The 24,999-nt window shown below is 39.9% G+C and overlaps 1 protein-coding gene across 9 annotated transcripts in view; it reads left to right on the top strand.

Moving 5' to 3' along the window:
• The window catches only part of LOC109418953 (GATA zinc finger domain-containing protein 10), a 567,982-nt gene that overhangs the window by 16,846 nt on the left and 526,137 nt on the right, over nucleotides 1–24,999 (top strand). Inside the window, exon 2 of one of the 9 annotated variants that reach the window (XM_062853960.1) lies at nucleotides 16,438–16,614. The exons of the other annotated variants lie outside the window; for them this stretch is intronic. Coding sequence (XP_062709944.1) covers nucleotides 16,438–16,484 — 47 coding nt within the window. The 3' untranslated portion in view covers nucleotides 16,485–16,614. Of the gene's footprint in view, nucleotides 1–16,437; nucleotides 16,615–24,999 lie in introns of those variants that run through there. 9 annotated transcript variants of the gene reach the window in all.

The following is a 24,999-nucleotide window of genomic DNA, read 5'->3' on the forward strand; positions in this document are numbered from 1 at the left end:
AGCAGATGTTCCGCTACGCTGCCCGGTATCAACCGCAGTACGGTTGTTGGCGGGTGAGGCTGAACACCTGGAGAACTATTCGTGGTCAAACGCGCTGCATGGTGGAACACCCGGGAGTACCGATTGACATTCATGCAGATTATTTTAGATCGGACCAAGAAGGCATTCACATTCGAACGAATCACACCTTCTATGACTTTGAAAACGAACAGTTCAAATCTGGTGAAAGATTCTATAACTTATCGTCACAGGAGAAGTGCCCGTGCAACGACAGCAAACAGCATCAGCTGCACAAATTGTGGCAAGCGACGCCCTGTCAGGGCAGCACAAGCGAACGGCCAGCAAAGCCGGTGCTACTAGCGCCGAAGGCTGTGGCTGATGCTATTGTAATGTTCGTTGTCACTGCATTCCTAACCGTCGTCGTGGCTAGTGTGTACTGTAGTGTGCCTGTGTTGGAACAGACTTGATTGTGACTCCCCTGTTAAAAAATATCATAAAAATACGATAAATTTTATTGTTACCGAGAAATATTAGATTTTTCAAAAGCGAAAAATGCTTACGTATGACAACCAGTGTTATTGTATGTTTATTTTAACAAATGTTCAATTGACACTAACAATTTAACTGTATTTTTGTCATCAATGGTAGTTTACTATTTATTAGATTTTTTAATTTTTTGGAAAACAATAGGAAAATCATAATTCTTATTTCTTTTTCTTAGCGTAACGTCCTCACTTGGATAAATCCTGCTTTTTAGCTGATCGCATAACTGTCCCATATGAATAGGAAACGCAGCAAATATGGGACTGATATGCGATAATACTTTCACAGTTATAAACTGGGAGCTTCCTCTGCCAATGATCATTTTGCATCTGTATATCGTAAAATGATTCAGTTATAAAGAGTATTGGACACATTCTACCGTGACGTTACAACGTTTTGACGCGGACACATTATGAACTATAACTCATAAATGCGTACCGTAAACCTCAAATATTTTTGCAAATTCGAATTTCTCGTAAAATTTCCAGTAATTATGATCTGTTGAACATTTAGTTTTCATTAAAAAAGTATGTTCAAAATGGGAATTAGTAGCGTGACGCTACAACGTTGTAACGTCACGCTACTATTTCCTATTTTAACCAAGCTTTTCCAATGAAAACTAAATGTTCAACAGATCATATTTACTGGAAATTTTACAAGGAATCCGAATGTGCAAAAATATTTGAGATTTACGGTACGCAATTAAGAGTTATAGTAAAAAAATCTGGCCAAAAAGTGGTCAAAACGTTGTAACGTCACGGTAGAATGTGTCATTGGCGGTATCATCCCATAAATCACTTAACGCTTGGCAATATTAGTAAAAATCTTCAATTAGCCAGACACAAAACTGTACACGTCAAAACTATGCACTCAAATTGAAACCGAAAACTAAAAAAAGTGCCAAGTGAATTGTATAATTAAGAATTTATTGTTATTTCATTGTTTGAATAGTTTAAAAGTGTAACTGAGAATTTTTTTTTTTTTTAAATAAAAGTCCTTAAGAACTTTACAGGCACTTCATCAACTTTGAAAATCAGTTTGAATTGATTTTTACTTAGGCACTGTCCATAAACTACGTAGACTCATTTTTGGCCATCTCAGAACCCCCCTCCCCCCCTCGTAGACTTTTGTTCATACAAAATTTTCGAATATTGTTTGGAGCGTAGACTTTGGCCAGACCCCCCGTCCCCTCCTAAGAGTCTACGTAGTTTATGGACAGGCCCTTATAGTAAATTTAAATCATTAAAGAACTATTGAAAAACAATCGAATCAATTAGTCACTAATAAAGCTAATGTTCACTTATCGTACGAACTATATGTGTTTGATTTCTATTGTAAGAAATTACGATATATAAACTGTGTGTTTTATAGTGAACAATAAAACCTATCATATGATAATAATATTTACCATGCAATGAATGGTAAATTTTTATTCGGGTCGTGCAATCAATCATTAAAGCAAACTTTGATGGTGCTCACCGCATCAAAACAGAGGCGCCACCGTATATGGACTTTAACATTGTGACAGCATGGGCGCTATGTCCAACACACATGGCTACGGTGGCGCTATCTGTTCATTTCGTAGCAGCCGTTTTAGTTATTTCAATGATCCATTATGAAACTAAAAATAAATAAAAATTTTAAATGGAAATATGTTGAAGTGTTCAATTATTGAGTATTCTTAATTTAGTTGAAAATCGGAGTTTTCGACTAGCAAAGTTGGATTTTTCTCCAAATCCGTGCGTCGGACCTAACTTCGGAAGTAGTGCGCTGTATAGTAAACCTGTTCCGCTATACAGCGCACCACTTCCGAAGTTAGGTCCGACGCACGGATTTGGAGAAAAATCCAACTTCGCTAGTCGAAAATTCCGGATTTCAACTGCACGGAGAATACCACGGAATAAGATAGGCCGAAAAACGACCAAGAAATTGTTACGCTGTCATTTTTTTTAGCGGTGCGCCGCTGGAAAAAAACGAAAATTGCGTAACGCTTCGTAACGCCTGTCGGGCAAATTCAATGGAGCTGTCATTTTTTCCTTGCAGAAAAATGTTCCGTTCAATTATTCCTCAAAGGAAAATTGACATTTCTCTTGATACCAATTAGTTGCCAATATTATTTTAGTAATAGGCCTAATCAGAAGACGTTTATGGCTAGTTTCTTCTTCGTACGTACTGTATAAAAAGATAGGACAAGTAATGGTCAAGTAATGATTCCGCTTCAAAATTACTTGTGCAGTTCGCAGATGGCAAGTAAGGAAAAAAGTGTAACACTCGTAACGCCTCCCGTGCGAATCAAATGGAGCTGTCACTTTTCCTTGCGGAAAAATAGTCCGCGCTATTATTCCGTAAAGAAAAGTCACGTTTCTCCCCATACTGGAGCAGTTGTCAAAATTACTTGCGGAAAAAGGTGGAATTTTACTTGAGCGCTCTACTTGGCAACAAGAAACTAAGCTTTAAAATCACCTGATTTTGGGGGCTTTTGACAGTTCTCCTATGAAAATGACAGTTCAGCGTTTGCGCCTTTGTTCGGACGTTGTAAACAGTGGCATACACGGACTTCCCAGTAAACCAGTCATCGTATAAGATGTTGTATAAGATGTTAAAGTGGAGGCGATTTGCGTACATTTTACATGCACCTAAATAGAGGCATGCACGCATATGGCCTCCACTTTATCATCTTATGCAACATCTTATACGATTACTGGTTGTCTGGGTTGTAGGCTGAAAAGGCCTATTAGAGGGAAATATTAAAAAATGTGTTCGCTGTCAAACTTTCTTGAGCGATCCACAGCTGGAAAGAAGCGAAAATTATATAACGTTTCGTAACGCCTGCCGGGAAACTTTAAAAAGGCTGACATTTTTCCTTAAAGTCTAGTACGCACCTGGTAAGAAAAGCACTCCAGAAAAAAATCCCTCTAATTACCAAAGGAATTTTGACAACTGATTAGTGTGGGAAGAAAGGTCACTTTTCCTTGAGGAATAATTGAACGGAATATTTTTCCGCAAGGAAAAGTGACAGCTCCATTTGATTTGCCCGGCAGGCGTTACGAGCGTTACACAATTTTCATTTCTTTCCAGCTGCGGACCACTCAAGAAATTTTAACAGCGAAATCATTTCTTGACCGTTCCTTGGCCTATCTTTTTCCACAGTACTTATCAGGTGCGTACTACCCTTAAGTCTAGTACGCACCTGGTAAGAAAAGCACTTCAGAAAAAATCCCTCTAATTACCAAAGGAATTTTGACATCTGATTAGTATGGGAAGAAATGTCACTTTTCCTTGAGGAATAATTGAACGGAATATTTTTCCGCAAGAAAAAGTGACAGCTCCATTTGATTTGCCCGGCAGGCGTTACGAGCGTTACAAAATTTTCATTTCTTTCCAGCTGCGGACCGCTCAAGAAATTTTAACAGTGAAATCATTTCCTGACCGTTCCTTGGTCTATCTTTTTCCACAGTACTTATCAGGTGCGTACTACCCTTTACGGAAAAACGATCCGTTCTATTATTTCGCATGGAAAACTAACAGCTTTCCCCATACAAATCAGATATCAACGTTTCATAGTAAGATAAAGAGACTTTTAACTACAGTTGTCGTTAGCTCGAGTAAGTTTGTACTTTTGTTTTACCAAAAACAAATGAGACATAGCTTCAGAACCCAATTAAGTCGTTAAAGTCTTGAGGTAATGTTTGCGAAAGAATCAGTCAATAGTTTTCAGCAACAGTCGAATCATCAAACGGCCATAGCTATGATTACAGCCATTAATTGTTTGCTATCCACCCACGGGTCATGATGGTCTACTGGCCGGCTGTAACCGTACTTCTATTGGGCAGCCCTGCCAGCGTTCGACCAGACTACATTAATGTTTGTGACTCGCCACCGAAAGTGCCCACTTTGTACGCGATCGCCCTTCTGGCCAACGAGTACGTAACCTCGCAGGCGAATCCCCATCGTAGTTTAGTCTACCAGATGTTCCGTAATCCGTGCATCGAAGTGGAGTACATGATCGAGCAAGGGAGCTTCTATATCGAGAGCCCTCTATATACGATCTACGGGACGTGTAACCATACCCAGATGTTCCGTTACAAGGCGCAGAAGTTAAACTACGGCTGTTGGGCAACGTCCCTATCGGTATGGGAGCAGTCCGCGGCTGATGCGAACTGCCGCGAGGTGGAAGCCGTGGAAAAGTCCTATTCCGGAAACTTCTTCGACGGTGAACACGGATATTCTACCGTTATGCAGATCAACCACCTCAATGGTTCCCGAAATGCTGCCATAATTCTGCATTCGGCCGCCACTTTCAACATCGCCAGCATTGATACTGCCAAAGGCCAGTTGCAGAAGTCTGTGAAGGGATACACCGGAGACTTCCTGGAACCCGTCAAGTGCGACTGCAACCGAACTCGCAGCCAGCGGCAATCCGCGTTTTGGAGAACAAATTGTTACCACTCCCGGTACCAGTTAAGGGGAAACGTCGGCTTTTGGATGGTGTTCGCTTCGATAGGAACGCTGTTGTTGGGAGTTGCTGTATATTGCTGATTTCAGGCGTAGACTTTCGATCGCAAGAAGTATTAGCTTACTGAGGCATATTCAACCATTCACTTGCATCAAAAAATGTTTGTTTGTTCGTTGAATTGGTAAAAGGTTTAAATTAAACATTTTTGTTTTGAAACTTAACACATATACACATTTATTTCTACAATATCTTCGGGAGCCCCTGCCGACTTGCGAATTTCGCTTAAAAGTCGAACTAAATATACAGTAGACGTTCGATAAGTGCAACATGTTTACGTTTCAGTTACCGAATGAAATTCGCTAACTGTAACGACTGACAGCCGTCAAACAGTTGTCAATTGCTGTTGGACGCAGCCAGAATGCACTCAAAAACATCGCAATGCAGCTGTAGTGCATCTAAAAAACATCGCAACTCTGTTGACGTTTCGTTTTTGACAGATAGCGGTGCGATAACTGCAAAATTGTTGCACTTAGCGGACTTGCAGTTAAAAAGCATTGCAGTTAAACCGTTTGCACCGAGCGAACGTCTACTATATTTTTAATTAGAATCAATGAAAATATTTACTCTTGATTATTATTTTTTTTCGTTTGAGCCAAGCATTTATATAGGGCCCAAAAACTCGTTACCTCGCGTATCACTACTGGTACTGGCAGTACGGTTTACCGTAAACCAAACCGCCGTGATCACCAAGACGATCGCTGCGCTCCAAACGATAGCCATTTGTCGATCTGCAGAACGTTCAGAGCACTGGGCATTCCAGTGCTGAACCAGTGATCGGTGTTTGATTCGCTCACAGTTGCACACGTTACCAACGATTTCGTCCGGGTCATCTCTCGTTCGTTCGGACGCTGCTGCAATCCAGAGAACTGGATCGGACTTCAAACTGAGCGTTTGAAGTCCGATATCGACTCCGTAATAGCTTTCTGAAGTTGAATCAGTGCTCCTCGTATGGGTGAGTTCATCGTAGATTGTGACGCTGTCCTCGGACCGGTTTGATTCGCATCGCGCAGATTGGGCTGGATTCCAAACGGCCACCTCCGCCGTCCAGCAGGTGTACAGCGGAACGAACCGAGCCGTGTAGCGGAACATTCGCTGGAGGTCACAGGTTCCGTAGAACGTGTACATCGTGGACTTATTTTGTGCGTCGGCGTAGTGCTCGAGTTCGAGACAGGGATTTTGGCGAAACTGTTGCAACAGGTTGGTCGACGGCAGGAGTTTTTGCGAGATTCTCATCAGCCTCATTTTTTCCACCTTGGGCTGTATCGGGTACGTGCATGGCGTGATGTCGAATGAATGCACCATTGATACAGTGGCGAGCAGTTGGGGAACGATCCATGGATACCGCATCTTGCGTCGCTGAAGTGATGGTGAAACCCAGCCTGGTTCGTTGCTGAGTGTTCAACGAAGACAACACTCATTATGAAATTCATTTCTAGGACAATGGTACAGTGATATCAATTCCACATGCCTGTACAATGTATTACGCCACTTAGGAGTTGTGAAATAATTACCGGCAATTTGTTTACATTGAACTAAGTTTTGTGTAATCATTATAACGTCATCTTCACGCACAACCAATCGACACCACTTCCAAGCAAGTCTAAAACAGCCTACCGGTTTCAGACCTTTCACAAACCATGAACCGTTTGGCAGTTATTGTCCTCACACTTGTGCCGACTTCATCATGGGCTATACTCCTGTACCCTTGCGCTAATCCTCCCCAGCCCGAGCAGAAACGCTTCATTACAGCATCTTCTTCATCACAGTGGAACATCTCCAGCCATCCATCCAGTCTCGCGTACCAACTGCTCCGTAACCCCTGTCTGGAGGTGGAATACTATGGCCATGATATAGAAGGGTCATTGTCGTACACTATCTATGGGACCTGCAACTACCGGGCGATGTTTCGTTACGAAGCCCGAGTTATAATGCCCTATGGTTGTTGGCGTACGGAACTGGACTACCGTCCGAAACCCGGCAGTCCGTGTCAGCGGTTCCAGTTCAACCAAACCATCTACCTCTCGTGGCACAAACAGACAATGGCAATAAACATGAAGTCCGATTTTAACCAGTCAATACACATGGCGGAAGCTGAAACGTATTCCTACGATTCAACCATGTTGAACAGGCATGGACACTTTTTGACATTCAACGATGTCCGGGTACAGCAGTGCCGGTGCAACTCGACCGGGCGTCCTCGGCAGTCGGAATTTTGGCGGAGACGGCAGCGCCACCGTTGCGGAAGGCCATCCACAGGTAGCCCACAGGGTTCGACCATGACGACGCTGGAGCACTTTGGCTGGCTGGCGGTAACTCTTGTGGTGGTGGTTGGTGCTATCGGTTCCCTCGGAGCTTTTCTTATTAGAAAGATGTAGCTCCAGCGCTGTTCCGTGACTTCTTTTTTTTGTGATCGGGGGTTGGCGGGCAAATTAGATGTGTAACGCGAGAAACGTCAAATAAAACCAGTAGTTGTGCTTTTGTCCTCTGTGAAACACGAGTTTTATTTCTGCTCAAGTTGACATCTTAAACAAAGGCAATAATCAATTTGAAACTCATTTCTAGGGCAATGGTAACAGGGACAGTAATATAGATTTCTCAAGCCTGTACCGCTGATGAGTTGTGAAATAATTACCGGTAATTTGTTTACATTGAACTAAGTTTAATCACATCACTTCCAAGAAAGTCCAAAACAGCGAGTGCGTCGGTTTCAGTCCTTTCACAAACCATGAACCCTTTAACAATTATCATTCTCATTCTTGTACCGACCTTAACAGGGTGGCCACAGACTCGGGAAATTCGGGAAATGCGGGAAAAAGTCGGGAATTGAAATCCATCGGGAAATATGCGGGAATAAGTCGGGAATTTTATTTATGATCGGGAATTTTTAAAATGATGTGTAACTCCTCCAGAATGTACCTAGATTTAGCACTTGATTCACTTCAAATCCAGATTCTTACACAGTTTCAGAAGCTTCACGCAGGAATTTCAAAATCCAAATGATGCAGATGAGCATTGGATTCTGAATTACGAGTGATTTCTTGTTTGATAGGAATTATACGATAACAGGTTTTTATTGTCCGGATGCTCGAGTCAACAATTAGACCCAAAAATTAGGCAAAACATACTTCAAATCATAATTTTTAGAAATGACCCAAGTAACCACAAGCATTATATCATTGCACGAATTAGACTGAATATCAACCTTTGCAATGCTAAATGCAGTAATTCCACACTTGTCATGCAATAATCCTTTAGTTTGACATTATCAATGTAATGATGCATTGCATTTTTCTTTACATTAGGGTTCATTAAAAGGTGATATAAGATAATTCGATAACTCAACAATTCAAAAACTAAATAAATGCAATGTACAAACTAGCAAAGTTTGCTCTAACAATACAATTATAAAAGCTTGACTCTAATGGTATACAAATGAAATCAAGAAGATTGAACAACTTTACGGTCAACTCTAGCGGTCTTCAACATTTCTGATCCGACTCCCGACCAACTTAATCCCCGTTTGAGCCACCGATCAACGACAGCTAAATTTTTTTAGAGATGACCTATTCTGTAGGCTGCTATCACATGCCAATAATGATGGAAATCACAATTAGCATATGAGCAGTGTGCGAAGGGTGTTTTGAACGAGGTTTTAATTTTCTTATATTGATTAAATATCTTCTAAAATGCATTATGTATTTATCAGATAATTATCAGAATGTGATAAAGAATACTGTATTCTATTACATATGACATAGTAGTTTTGCCCTCTACTGCAATGATTGAGACAGAAGATCAGTTTCCTTTTAGTTAATGAAATATCTGTTGTTTTCACTGCAGCAGAAACGGCCCGAGGCGCTAGCACGTATGGAACTCATCTAGCGGTCTTCAACACTTCTGGTTCGACTCCCGACCCGGCAACAAAAAAATGATGGTTAAAACATTCATGTGTTGATGCCCCCGTCGATAACGAAACGGTGCTAAAAATAGATTTTTGTTTTGGTTTTTCGTGTTGCACGTATTAAGCATGTGCAAATGCAAATGTACAGCACATGCATTTATGTTACTTTAGCAATGGTTGTCAACGTGCTGCAATATGTGGCACTAATTTGATTTTAGTGGGGCCCTTTTCGACTTTAATATTGCTTCAATGAGGTGTTTAAAGTAATGCAGCATTATAAACACAATTTTAAGTATAAATATATGGCAAAATTGATGCACTTATATACGGCTTCGTGGTTACTTGGGGAAGTTTAGAACGACTAAAAACCAAATCTAGAGAACGTGAAAAAAGAATCGCAAAAATAATTTCGGTAGTTAAATTTTGAATGTTTTATCAAAAATGCCATAAAATACTTCTCCAACATCTTCTTAGAAAATTTTTAGCATGTTACTTGGTAGAAATTTTCTAAATGAAGAAGAACGTGCCTCTGAAGCAGATCTACCGACACACACACTTAATTTAGAATGCCGTATCTCGGTTCACAAATGCCGAGATTGGTTACTCAAAACCGGCTGTTCTAGATTCATTTTAAATCCTACAGAAATTTGACTAAAATTGGACAAATCAATTTTTTTTTGAAAGATGTACCAATACTCTACGCATAAGTTCCCATCGAAAACTATTCACGAGTTTTCAAATGAGTTCTTTAAAAATGGGATTAGAAATAAAGAACAGAATATCGAATTTTTCCTGAAATATCTAAAAAGAGCCTAGCAAATTTAGTCAGAAATGTCAATGTTTTGTTTTTCAGGGTTTGAGAATTTCTGTACAACTTCAGCAAAAATTGTTTATGAATAGAAAACCTTTTATGACAATCCCCAGATATTTTCAAAATTTGAGAAAAATTCGGCTATCACGCTATGTCCAAAGGGAAGTATTATGAAAAGTGAATATACCCCAAATGTTTTTCGCTAGGATCGAAGATTTGTACCTCTAGTATCAGAATCTGTGCAGCTTAGAATATTTCACCTTGGGTTTTTTAAGTTTTGATTTTTTTTTCCTATTTTCTCATATAAACATCGAAAAAAGTCACTTCGAGGTCAATTTCATCCCATATAAAAATGTATGGGAAAAAACCCCAAGATGAAATATTTGAAACCGCACTTATTCTGAATCTAGAGTTCCAAAAATACGGTTCTACGGCGAATAAAGTTTGAGAAACATTCAATTTTCATAATACTTTCCTTTGGACATAGCGTGCGCTTGTGCTCTCATAGCAAAACTAATATTTTTTTCGTTTTCGAAAATTATCAATTCCCACTAAACAGGAATTTTGAGACGTTCCAAAGGAAATTTATCTGAGTTTTGCATTTTTTTATCTAAATGTATTTTTAGAAGCCAGTTTCTTTAGAAATTTTTCAAGAGTTTTGACATATAACGCCAGCGAGTCCTTGTAAAAACCTTTATATATATACGAAAGATTTAACTATGTATAATCTAATGGATTTCGGATAATTTTGAATCTGGTGGTTTGTATATGAACCTGTTCATATAACGGAATTTAATTTTCTTCATAATTATTTGTTAACTCAATTATATTTCTTACCAGCAAAGTGTGTAAGAAAATATCACAAACATTTCTCCAGTATTTTTGCAATAAACTTCTTCTTTGTTAGGAAATTCACCAGAAAACAGCACAATACTTCCGACTATAGGAATTATAACGGAATTACGTCAAGAATGCCGTCCTTCATACTTGCAGAATTCCTGGGATAACGTATAAAAACTCTTAAAGAATTCACCAAAGAATATTTTAGTTAGCCGACTAGATTTTTTTGTTGGAACTTCATCAAGCATTTCTTAAAGAGTTCACAAGAATCTTTTGGTAATTCCGACACAAATATTTTCAAGTATAGTTTTACGTTTGAAGACATCCAGAATAAAAAGCAAATTTCAATCATTTGTTACTTGTAAGTTTCTTTTGATGTTAACGTCTCCAAAATATTACACACTGTCACAGTATTACAATGACACGGTAAATCTTTCAGTTAGTTTTACAGATCCACTTAAAAGTTTGGATTCTTGGATACATGCTCCACAAATATATAAAGAAAAGTCGGGAAATTACAAAATCAATGCGGGAAAAAGTCGGGAAAAATGCGGAAATTTCAATTTTGATTTTGTGTGGCCACCCTGCCTTAACATGGGCTATACTGCTGTACCCTTGCGCGGATCCTCCACGGCCCGAAATGAAACCCTACATTGTCAAATCCTTTAGATCACAGTGGAACATCTCTAGCCATCCTTCCAGTCTCGCGTACCAACTGCTCCGTAACCCCTGTCTGGAGGTGGAACACTATGGCCATGATATAGAAGGGTCATTGTCGTACACTATCTATGGGACCTGCAACTACCGGGAGATGTTTCGCTACGAAGCCCGAGTTATAATGCCCTATGGTTGTTGGCGTACGGAACTGGACTACCTGCCGAAACGCGACAGTCCGTGCCAGCGGTTCCAGCTCAACCAAACCATCTACCTCTCGTGGCAGAAACAGTCAATGGCAGTTAACATGAAGTCCGATTTTACCCAGTCGATAAGCATGGCGGAAGCCGAAACGTATTCCTACGATTCGACCCTGTTGCTCAGGTATGGACACTATTTGACGTTCAACGATGTTCGGGTGCAGCAGTGCCGGTGCAACTCGACCGGGCGTCCTCGGCAGTCGAAATTTTGGCGGAGACGCCAGCGTTGCGGAAGACTATCCACAAGGAACCCCCAGGGTTTGGCTACGACGACGCTGGAGCACTTTGGCTGGCTGGCGGTGACTCTTGTGGTGGTGGCCGGTGCTATCGGTTCCCTCGGAGTGTTTCTGTTTAGCAAGATGTAGTGCTGCTGATGCTTCGTGATTTTTTGAATATCAACTTGGCCGCTATTTACCCACAACTGGTATTTTGATAGTTTTCGTTTGAAATTAATAGCAAAAATTTTGGGTAAAGCGGTGAATGAACAAATTATTGTACGACAACCCTGATAAAAAAATATCATAAAAATACGATAAATTTTATTGTTACAACACCATTTTTTCGAAAAATATTCACCATTAAACGTATTGTAATTTACACGGCACACTCACCATCACCCCTATTGTTCTATACCATTCGGCGAATGGTAAATGGCACTTTTACAATAAAAAATGGTGGTCGTTATGTATCTTAACCATAAAATTTTGAGAAAATTTTCATACACTTTTTCGCGAAAAACAATAGAATGTATTGTGTTTTTATGAGACATTTTTAGGGCAATTTTCAAAAGAAAACAATATATCTTAATGTTTTTTTCATTGTTCTTACAATACACATACAATTAATTGAATGGCGTTAAATGAATCGTTGTTACAATAAAAATACTATAATATTTGTTGTTATTTGTAAGCAGTTTTCGCTTTTGAAAATCCATAGAATTTATATTTCCCGCCAACATTTATATCCAGCATTTACGAGCACTAACGGCCGCCATAATGATATGGACATTTTATTATAAGAATCAAACACTCTGATGTCTGTCTGGTATGTATTGCTTGGCAGCTGTTGATAAGATCTACCGTCTACCCCCGTTGGTTTAAACGACACCTCATGCAAACCAACGGAGTTCATTTTTTAATTTGAACTTTTAGTAACCCTGTGGGCATCGAAAAACACTGATGGTTACCCTTTTTGCACTTTTGTTTTGATTCTACGTTCCGTTTCACCCCGTTCCATGAGCAGGATGACGTTTGAACCATTTTTAGTTTGAACGATGTGCAGATTAGAGGGGGTCAAACTAAAAAGTGTTCAGATTAGATTAAGTCAAACCAACGGCGGTAGACGGTATCATCAATCTTTTCGGATAACTGCCAAATATCACAAGACAGACCTCAGGTCGTATGATCCATACCATAAATCGTTCACAATTCATGTGGCCATTAGTATCTGTAAATGCTGGAGGAAAATGTTATCGAGAAATATGAATTCTTTGGTTTTTCAAAGGCGAAATCTGTTTACATAACAACAAATATTATTGCATGTTTATTTTAACATCGGTTCAATTGACCCCATTAAACTAATTGTATTTGTATTGTTATCAATGGTAGTTTACTATTCACTAGATTCCTTTAATTTATTGGAAAACATTTGAAAAATCATTGTTCATCTTTTTCCAGGTCTTTTTCTTGTCGTAACGTCCTTACTTGGCTAAAACCTGCTTTTCAGCAAGTTTTCTATAAGTACTTCCTCAGTTATTCATTGAGAGCTTCCTCTGCCAACACGGCTTGACATCTGTCAGTCGTTGAAGTTTTAGCGAATAACATTCGATAACCAAAACATCTACTGTACTAAAATTTAAAACAAAAACAAAAAAATATGTCAAGTAATTTTGTATTTGATTATACAGAGTAGAATAAACATGATCCAAGCAACAATGATATTTATTGTTATTTATTTGTTACGAATTGTTTTTAAGTGTGATTGAGAAATAAACTCTTTTTTAATTAAAAGTCCATTAGAACTTTGCAGGCACTTTTCTAACTGTATAAAAACAACTTAAATTAATGTTTACTGATAGTAACTTCAAATTATTAAAGAACTATTGAAAAACAATCAAATCAATTGGTCACTAATAAAGCTAATGTTCACTTATTGTACGAACTATATGAGCTTGATTTCTATTGTTAAAAATAACAATATATCTACTGTGCGTTTTATTGTGAACAATAAAACCAGTCATATGTTAATAATATTTACCATGTAATGAATGGTAATTTTTTATCCGGGAACTCACTGTCAAAAGTTGATGGTTTGGCTGTTCTACTCAGGATTTGCTTGTACCTACACAAAACAGTGGTTGTTACAGCGGTCTTGGAAAAAAAAATGGTTTGTTATTTCTAATTAGAAAATAAATAAAGATGTTATTAGTACCGTCTATCCCCGTTGGTTTGACCGCATCTAATCTGTACACTTTTTAATTTGAAATCTGAGAATCGTTCAAACTATAAATGGTTCAAATGTCATTCTGCTCATGGAACGGGGTGAAACGGAACGCCGAATCAAAACAAAACAGCAAATCAGGTTACCAGCAGTGTGTTTTTCGACGCCCACAGGGTTACTAGAAATTCAATTTAAAAATGTACCCCGTTGGTTTGCGTGAGGTGTCGTTCAAACCAACGGGGGTAGACGGTAAAATTGTAGAACGTAGAATTAACCTAGAAAGAATATTGGCATGGTATGCAAGGCATTAAATAGGACCCATAGCTTTCTTGTTCGCTAGCGTAAGCAATAGGTGATGGGCTACAACTCCATTCTGATTATACGTCTCTCTTATATGTGAAATTGTGTTATAATAATCGGTGGTGGTGGTGGTTGGGCCCATAACCTTCATGTTCGCTAGCTGAAACAACAAGCGTTAGGCTTCAACCACCATTCTGATTAGACGTCTCTCTTATTTGTAGAGTTGTGGAATATTTATCGGTAATTTCTTCACATCGTACGTATTCCAGCATGATTCTTCAACTATAATGTTGACTCATGTAATTTGTTGACCTGAATCGACTCCAAAGCAAGTCAATAAAAGCGCGTTATCCGGTTTCTCAATCCTTTTGTAACCATGGATCGCCGAACAGCTATCGTTCTCTCAGTTGTACTCCCGTCAATATGGGCTGTACTAATGTACCCTTGCGCTGACCCTCCAAAGCCGGAGCGGGCGCACTACGTAACGGGGGCATGGGTAGGCTGGAACGAAACCGACCAGCCGTCCAGCCTTCCTGATCAGCTGCTTCGCAACCCCTGTCTGGAAGTGGAATACTACGGGCATGACATCAAACGGTCCGTGTCGTACAGCATCTATGGAACGTGCAACTATCGGGAGATGTTTCGCTACACAGCCCGAGTTCTGATTCCGCATGGCTGCTGGCGTACGGAGCTGGAATACCGCCCAGACCCTAACGGCCCATGCGAACGATACAGTATCAATCGAACCATCACCATCGCATGGGGCAATCTAACTATGGTGGCCCACTTGAACTCCGAGCGTACTCAGACGGCTACTCTGATGGACTTGTCTGCGTATCATCACATTTTGACGAAATTCAGGTCAATTGCTACCAGTTCGCCCGGCCGGGATCATCAGCAGTATAACGATGCCCGGGTGCAGCAGTGTCGGTGTAACTCGACCAGTCGACCTCGACAGTCGGAATTTTGGCACCGAGGGCAACACCGCCGCCGTTGCGCTCGACCATCCGAGAAACCGGAAGAGATTCAGGCCACGTTACCGAACGACTTCATCATCGGATGGTTGGTGCTGGCACTGGTGATGGTGGGTGTTACCGGTACCATCGGAGCAGTTCTGTATAGCAGGGTGTGATTCATCGGAGCTCTTAATGCTTGAAATAAATTAAATAGTAAAACCTCCAAAATTATCCCTCTACAATTGGGTTTTCGGTCCGGATAAATTATAAGCGGGGTAAATCTATTTCATCCGACGTTTCGGCCTTTGGTTTGGGCCTTCTTCAGGGAGATTATAGGTGTACCGCTACTTGTTTGTCGCCGGTTGCTTGGCGTAGCGTTGACGGGTTTGGTAAAACCTACATAAATGTTAACGAGAAGATAGTGCAACATGAATTTGTTTGCATTTGCATCTGTCGCCTTCCAGTCTCAGTTTGAAATTAAGGTTCGATCTAATCCTCTGCTGGTTTGTCAGGGAACTTACCGGATATTTTTTTCTTCACATTATCTTCACATTTACTCCTCTGTCCTTCCAACAGGAACCCTACCAGACCAGGAAATCGTTTTTATATTTTTATGATCGCCTTCTGGCATAACCCACGAAGCCTGTATCGCCCGATGGTTGATCGATAAGTTCGATTATCAGTCTTATCGATCAACTGTCAAACGACACATCAGTCAGAGAGTCTAATAAAGGTGTGGAAGAAGATACTTCGTGTGCGTGAGATCGGTGCAAAACATCTCACTATTACAAGCAAAGCGAGCTCCCATAAGAACGCGTGTCAAATAGTGACGTCACTATTTGTGTTTACATTATCTCTCTTTACTAATACATAGCCATCGCTTCTTCTTCCCCACCTGTAATATGCTCCCATTGCATCAGTCCTTTGGCTCAAATTTCCCAAATGAAGGAGAACGTGCCTCTGGAGCCGACCTACTGATCAGTCCTTTGAACCCAAACGGAAAGCTGTCAGAAACCATGTCTTGTTTTTTCAAGGCTCAAGCCATCCGAAGTCTGACTTACGTTGGAAGACAAGTGATTAATATGTATATTCGATTCGCGGTCTCCTTCTGAACAAGTCAGACATCCCTCTGTTTGAGCGTACAATTTACTCAACATTCACAAGAACATGTGCTTCAGTGTTATCTAATCCATATTGTTTCTTTTGCTCTCTTACAGGTATGGATCCATCAATTTACCTTAGCCTTAGACAATATTGCAGGTAACGTTAGTTATATGTAGAAGATGACAAGAGCCGAGTTAACCTCTCTTTGGTTGACAGTTCAACGTTTTTGACTAAGAACGGCACTAAAACTGGTCACTATCCATCTTCAACAATGAGCCATTTTACGAAACGACAACAACGCTTTCTACTAGGGATCTGACGTTTGGCTTGTGTCGTTTGACAGCTGACCGATAAATTCTATAATCGATCTTATCGATCAGCTGTCAAACGACACAAGCCAACCTTCAGATCATCTTATCCCAGCCAGAAAGTGAGCTTGACTGTGGCTATCACTAGCGTTCGTAAATAGGCTTTTGGGGATTTTTTTTTTATTACCGAACAGGTTTGGGCCGAAGGGTCTCCGATTTCAATGAAAATTTCACCAGAGCTAGAGGTCGTGGAATTTGGAATTCAAAAAAATCATAGTGGACTATTTTCCCGAAAAACGCTAGATGAAATTTCACAATTTTCCCAATTTTTTCAAAATACCCCAAACTTAAAAAAATCATATCTCAAAAACTATGCATCGTAGAACAAACTTTTTTTAGTGAAATCGACGCCAAATTACCTCAGCAATCCGATAAAAATACAATAAGAAAAAAGTTTCTCAGAAAATTTTTCACCATAGAGAAAAAACGTCTGAAAATGCTGATAAAAGTACCGTCTGTATCATAGATTATTTTGAACAATATTTTTCCGAGCGCAAAAAATAATGTTCTTCATTTCGTTCTTTGACGCCAAAATGGAATCTCTTACCGTTTTAGAGATATAGCCAAAAAACCAACGGCCAGTCGCTATATTTTCATAGGAAGCCATCAACAAAAGCGGCCGTTCACTTGTTGCAACATATTTGCTTTGCGGCGAGCAAATGACATACGCTAATTGTAACGTAATTTTGACACTAGCGTGAATCGGAGTGCACTGACAGCACATATATAGCACTTTAGTGCCTTTTAAATGCAACAACTTATCAAATTTTGAAATTAATGGATTTGTAACTAGAAAGCGTTGCAAATAACAAGTTTACAACGAGCAAACGCATATTTCAACGTATTTTTTTTTCAATCAAAGCAATCATATGCCATTAGAGATGAGTGGATATCAGGTAACTATAACGTCTCTTTACACATGTAAAGCTTTGTTTTGTTTTTAAAGAGTTTTTGTTGCTTAAATGATCATTGGTATGTGGATTCTTCTATACACCATAAAGAGACATTTTCCACTCAATATTTAATAAATAGCATGGTCTGTGCATAATGTGTTTGTATGATGTGTTTTAGAAAAAAACACTAATTGAAAACTTAACGGAACTTTAAAAGATATATACCATGGATGAGAGGAACAAACATGTACTCTCTGGAGCGGATCTGGTGTGATGGTTACAGCTCGTGACTGTCACGCCGAGGACCTGGGATCGAATCCCACTCCCGACATACGAAGGGAAGTAAAGTGTGGGTCCCGAGATGAACTAGCCTATGGCTAAAAATCTCGTTAATACAGATAATAAAATAAACATGTACTAATTAGTACGGGCAGCAAATTAAATTTTTCCATGCATACAACTTCTTAACGCGCTAATAAAACATTGTTGCTTCAAACCAAGCTTTTCCTGTTCTAAGAAGCGACACAATTCCAACAGTGATGATAACAATATTCAGCAATGGTTAGCAAAGATTAATACCGAGCTCTGTATAGAGCTACTGAGTTGACAACAGTTGAGACAGCACGATACGCTGGAGGATCGATCATTACCGTTAAAGTAAGTTTTGACATTGATTAATAGAAAAAACACTGAAATGTAAGATCAATCAATTCATCACTTTTTTCTAACTAACAATTTGTTGTCAAAAAGACTTAATCAGTTTTCAGAACGAGCATGACAAACCCATACTACTACCCATAATATATTCGAATCAACCAATCAGTCGGTGCACGGTTGGAATGATTAAAATATTGTCTAAAATTGTTTAATGCTCTAAGATGTCAAGTAAATGTTTAATTTCAAGAAATCCTCTAACGTCCTCATTTTCATTCACAACCTGTGTATTTACGAAGCTTCATGGGTCAATATTGGATCCTTAACTATCTATATCCTTTGAAAATTTCTAGAATGCTTTCGTTATTTCTGAACGAAGCAAAAGAATTATAATAAAAAAATACTACACAGCTATGCATTTTTGTTACTTACACAGTTAAAAATGTTATATCATTTAACCTGTAACAAAAGGACCTCGTCGCATCGCACACATTTTTCCATCAGTTTATAAATTTACAGCTTGCTCTCAGTATGAAGCTTGCGTTCAACATTCCATACAAGAAATTGTTTGATGTAAAATTAAGTTAAATAAGATAGAAATTCGTATGCAATTTTTTTTTCGTTAGGTATAATTTCAAATATTTTGCTGAGTTGTAACCATTCTCCGTTAATAGTTTTCTTTGTTTTCATTGTTTTCTTAAATTGAAATGGAAAACATATAGGGCATGAGTGCTGTTGCTGCCAGCACTGCCCGTGATGGCACTGCAACGAATCATTATTTCGATAGGACAATTCGCTATACAAAAGAATAGAATGTGTTGGCCAGAATTCAGTGCATTGCAGTGAAATGGCATGAAAAGTAAATTTGAGGATTTGTAGTGCAGTAACAGAATTATTTGATAAAAACTATTTGTATTTACAGCTTATATTTAAAACATTCACGAACGCATAAAAGTTGAACTATTCTAACTATCACAGATGAAATCACAGTAAGTTAATCACAGTACCTAAAATTTGCTATTATAACCTTAAAATCTACTATCACAGATACATAATGTACAGATGTTACTGGTGAAGTTGAGGATTATTGAAAATTAAGTTATTGACCGAATTATGTAAGTAACCTTTATGAAATATGATTATGTATTGAATAATTTATAAATAAATTTCTAGCTTTAAGCTGTTTCGCACCCGCAGTACGGAGTTAGCGATCTGCTCTTAAGAATTCGGAAATGAGCCTCCTGAAATCCCCCACCATTCGCCGTAACATAACTTAAAGATAATTCGCAACTATGTGCGGTTACCTCGAGTCGCCCAATGAGGCCCGAGCGGGAAGCTGCGATCATCCTCCGCGCCCCGAATCGCCCAATGCAGCCCGAACGGGAAGCCGCGGCAATACTTCGCGCCCCGAATCGCCCGGTGAACTTCGAATGGAAAGCTGCGATCAACCTCCGCGCTCCAAATCACCAAATAATATTCCAGAGGGAAGCTGCGTAAATGGATCGCGCCCCGATACGAACGACAACGAATTGTTTAAGACAACATCCATTAAGAATTCTGCCCAAAGAGCCCTCCGATTGCAGCAGCTAAACGACGAGCGCGCCATCCAGCAGCATGAGTTGGATGCGGAGAGAAGAGCTCTGGAGCAGGAAAAGGAGGCCATCCGCATGAAATACCGATTACTATACGAGCATGTGGAGAAAAACAAGGCCAGAAACCGAAAAATAGATACCACCGAGCTGCGTATCGTAGCACACGATACCGACGGCATGCAGCAAACAACTGCTAACTCAACGGAACAGGTGGCGCTACAGAATCTGTCGATATCGCCGATACAGTCAGTGGGAATGGACGCCCCGGCTGATCTATCACCGCCCGATGGGACTCAGCAGCGAAATAGCACGAGTCGTAAGACCGTGTGTTCAGCATAGAGGTTCCAACCCGGGATATCCCGGGACAAAAAATCCCGGGATCTTGAAAAATTCGGGATTTCCCGAATCCCGGGATAACATTTTTCACCGTCCCGAAAATCCCGGGATTCCCGGGACGCACATTTCTTACACATATTTTTCGCTTTGATTTGAATTTGGAGAATCTCTGAAACGTATTCGAAGAGTCGCGATTATTTTTTTTTTCAAAATCGCCTTCAACAAAAAATCACGAAAATGTTACATAAACCATTTCAACTAGGTGTGGACATCAAAACTCGTTGAAAGTCGACTGAAACAATGCTGGAGCACTTCATTTACGGTTTCGATAGCATCAAAGAGAAATTTTTCGAAATAGGCCTTTCTAGACTTATGTTGGACATGGACATTGATTTTGAAGCTGCAAAAAATCATCAGGAAGCTCTTCTGCCAATCAGACTCGCTTCGGAAGCATTGGGAAGACGAGGTGCTATATTATTGTCTACGAAAGGCAGCTTGAGTTTCTTGTATTCGAAGCTTACAAAAAGTAACTCCAATGTTGGAAACGACCTCTTCCATGCAATCATGAAAATAATCAACAATCGGCGCCAAAAGGAAATAATAACAGCGCTAAAGTTCCTTCAAGGTCTTCCGTCGTCAATGCAAGTGCCAGCAGAACTGGAAAGCTCATCGAAAACGCAAATGATTAAGTTCATCAAGAAACTGGGAGTTCGATTGTTGCGAGACTGCCAAAGACAGACCGATAATGATGCTGCCGAGTAGAATGCTGGATTGTCTTGTATGCATACCACCATCGAGCATGCGCGAAGAACTGGAATCGGCTACAAAGTAATATGGCAACCCGTCTTAGACTGATTCGGAAATGAAGAATTTTCGAAAGTAATTGCGAAAGAGTTGTCACTTTTTGAGCTACATGGTAAGTTGACCCCGAATCTTAAAATCGAACTCCGGATATATCCGTTCTAAAAAGCAACCCTCACTGTTCGATGAAATCATCAAAAACATTTGCTTCTTGAAGTCGTATTTTCAGAGAACGAATTCAAATTGATAAGACCAGTTACTTGATGTGAACCATTTATTTATTTGATATTATGAATACATATAACATATTTCTGATCGCAAAAATGTGTTTTTAAGCAGATTGAAAAATTTCCCGGGATCCCGGGATTTCCCGGGACAAGCAACAAAATTTATCCCGAATCCCGGGACAACCAAAATGGTCGGGAAATGGAACCTCTAGTTCAGCACAATCGGGAGGCTGCGATGATTCCTCGCACCCCGATTCGTCTGTTACCAGATCGTGCTCTGTCCTCGTTAATGCTTCCAGCCAAAACAAATACTTCAATCGTATTACTCTCCTGCTAAAATTGCACGAAGAAGAGCGCGCCATCCATCAGCGCAAATGGGAATTGGAGAGGAAGGCTTTGGAGCAGGAGAAGAAAGCAATCTATCAGAAACGTAAAATTCTAAATGAGCTTGCAGAACTAAGCAGGGCGAGCGAACGAATAAAGAGCATCGACGACACAGGCCGACGTACTATAGCATACAATGATACCGATCGCACGAAGCAAACAATCGATTTGCCCTCTACCGATGCATTGGTTGAAATTAAAGTAAACAACTCTTCGAACCAACTGGATTCGATAGAGCGATCAAGACTATCAGATGGGACTCAGCAGCGGAATAACAACGGTATGTGTCTCAAAACAGTTCGGAAGGAACAGAACAACTGTAGTACGACGAACATCTTTTTCTCTCGGGTGTCTCACAATATGCCATTAGAAAAGCCACCGATGGAAAATGAGAAGATTCGTTACCAGCCCTGTGATCTGCAGTTGAAATCGAGGATGATAAATTTGCCTGCTATTCTTGGAAAGTTACCGTCCGTTGAAGCTACAAAGCTGGTCAAACACAGTTCTGTCTGCTGCACAGCTTTCTTGTCTTCAGTTTCAGCAGACAGCATAATCTGTTTTAAGCAGAAGGAAACAACAGATCACACAGCCGAAAGCACTCGAGCAGGAATACCCCCCACCACCGTGGCACCAATCGAACCCGATCCAGCTCCGCCACCTTCGCAGAAAGAATCGGAATTTCACGACTTCCGACCCTTTGCAGTATTGCACAGTGCACTTCATCTTGGACACGAATGCCAACCTATTTGGTAAAGTGTCTTTAATAAAATATAATAATAATAATAACAGTGCACTTCAGAAAACCAATCAGTCGAATTCATCGGTTAATATCGAACACGGAATGACCATCGAAACTGCGAAACACTATCTGTGTGAAGCAGTTTATTATGCAACAAACGTGTGTAGTCTGAAAGGGTTTCCGAATCGTGATAAGCTGGAAACACTTTCGAAGTTGGCGCTGTTCCTGATCGACTGCCGTATAGGAGATTCCAAAATGCTGACAAACAGATGGATCGAATGGTTAATGACTTGCTCAATATGGAAACCATTCGGGGAAACGATGAAGTTTACCTGTGAATTATCCCTCGACCAATCCTCGACCTCTATTGCCCAGAAGAGTATCACGAGCTTACTTGGTGAGAAATGGCACCGTTCTACCAACAAATTCAATACCAACGGCCATAATCAGCAATGTGCCCGTACCAGATCTCGTCACCGAAGCTGTTCGCGAGGATCTCAGCACGAAATACAAGCATCACCATGGATTAGCTTGAAAGATTACGATAGCCGAAATTATACGAAGCACAACGTAGAGCAGGTGGTAAGATACAACAAGTTTTATCACCTGAAAATCAAAGTGTTTAACGGTACTTGCGATGCCACTTTCGACTCCTTTACTCGCTTGAATCAGTATTGTATGGAAAGCGGGTGGATGCATCTGGTACGCATATCAATGAGATGTACTGGAGTATCCGAAGCCGGCACAAGAATCGCAAGACGTGTGGGCGAATCTATGCCTGGACGACTGGAAACTGAATTGAGTGGCGGTGTGTCAGGTAGGTCGGTACTCAGCCATGCTATCGAGATAGGCGTAGATGATTCTCGATACAATTTTGCCACCGATTTGGGAAAAAATGCTCGAATTTTGCGCCTTATGGTAACGAAAAGACAATCCTTCCATTTGAAAATCGTTAAATTTGATGGAAGACGGCTGCTTCTAGCCTTGGGGGAACAATCACACCCGCTCAGATCTGCGTTGCTACCAATCAACGCATCCGTCACTAACCATCAACTGCCAAAGTTTGAAATGTCTAGCTTATCCCCCATAAATCAAAACCAATTGGAAATACGATTTTGTATTAGATTGAATTGGAACAATAATCAAGGGGATGTTCATTATTATAAAGTTTGTGAAATAGATAGGAACAGTAGAGGGTATCATGCTTGCGATTGCGGTGGCGATCGCGATCGCTATAGGATAGTTGAAGAAGGAATATTCGGTGTAGCTTGGCTACTCTTGATTATATGGATAGATGTTAAAACAGTTGAAACATGCGGATTAGAGATCTGTGCAGTTCGCAAAACTATTACCTTTGAAGCGATAAAAATCACGAAGCAGATGAAGGGCAGATTCCATTCACCAGGACGAGAAATATATCCTTTTAGACATCGTGATAACTCAAGAGTCTTTGGCATTGGTAAAACTGGGACCACATGGCCAGTGTTACGGGGGGGAGAATGTTGCTGCCAGCACTGCCCGTGATGGCACTGCAACGAATCATTATTTCGATAGGACAATTCGCTATACAAAAGAATAGAATGTGTTGGCCAGAATTCAGTGCATTGCAGTGAAATGGCATGAAAAGTAAATTTGAGGATTTGTAGTGCAGTAACAGAATTATTTGATAAAAACTATTTGTATTTACAGCTTATATTTAAAACATTCACGAACGCATAAAAGTTGAACTATTCTAACTATCACAGATGAAATCACAGTAAGTTAATCACAGTACCTAAAATTTGCTATTATAACCTTAAAATCTACTATCACAGATACATAATGTACAGATGTTACTGGTGAAGTTGAGGATTATTGAAAATTAAGTTATTGACCGAATTATGTAAGTAACCTTTATGAAATATGATTATGTATTGAATAATTTATAAATAAATTTCTAGCTTTAAGCTGTTTCGCACCCGCAGTACGGAGTTAGCGATCTGCTCTTAAGAATTCGGAAATGAGCCTCCTGAAATCCCCCACCATTCGCCGTAACAAGTGCTATAAGTAATTTTTTGCAACTTCTCATCGTAATAGGCCATTTTACCTCACGCAAATCGGCCAGGAAAAAGCCTACTTTTCCACACCAAATTAACAGTGCTGTAATGGTTCATTACAGCACTGATTTGCGTTGCGTAATGAACCATTACAGCACTGTTTTCAGTTTTGATCAACTTATTGATGCTTTCTGGACGCAGGTTTGAAAAATTGTCACAATTACACAGTATAACCTGCTATGGTCAGACTTCCTTAATAATGGCTATGAACATCAGTATGCAGTCTGATGAAAAAGTTTTATTAAAAACTATCCTCAAGTGGCAATTTATGAAGTTGCAAAAAACGTTGTACGTAACTCGGTGCAGAACTCGATTTTTACAGCACTCGTCGTAATTATCCAACTCGGCAAGCCTCGTTGGATAAATGTACGACTCGTGCTTTAAAAATCTTCATTCTGCACCTTGTTGCGTAAAGTTATTATTATTAGCTTTATTAGGGAGATTTTCAGCCCGAGGCTGGTTCATCTCCAATCAGTAAAGTACTATTACGCTCACCGGTGGCATTGGCTCGTTGTTAACTTGTTATTTGAAACACATTTTAGTTAGAAACCCGATCATTGCAAAACATGACTATTTAATGGATTC

The sequence above is a fragment of the Aedes albopictus genome, chromosome 2 (assembly GCF_035046485.1).
Source record: "Aedes albopictus strain Foshan chromosome 2, AalbF5, whole genome shotgun sequence".
Classification (NCBI taxonomy): Eukaryota; Metazoa; Arthropoda; class Insecta; order Diptera; family Culicidae; genus Aedes; species Aedes albopictus.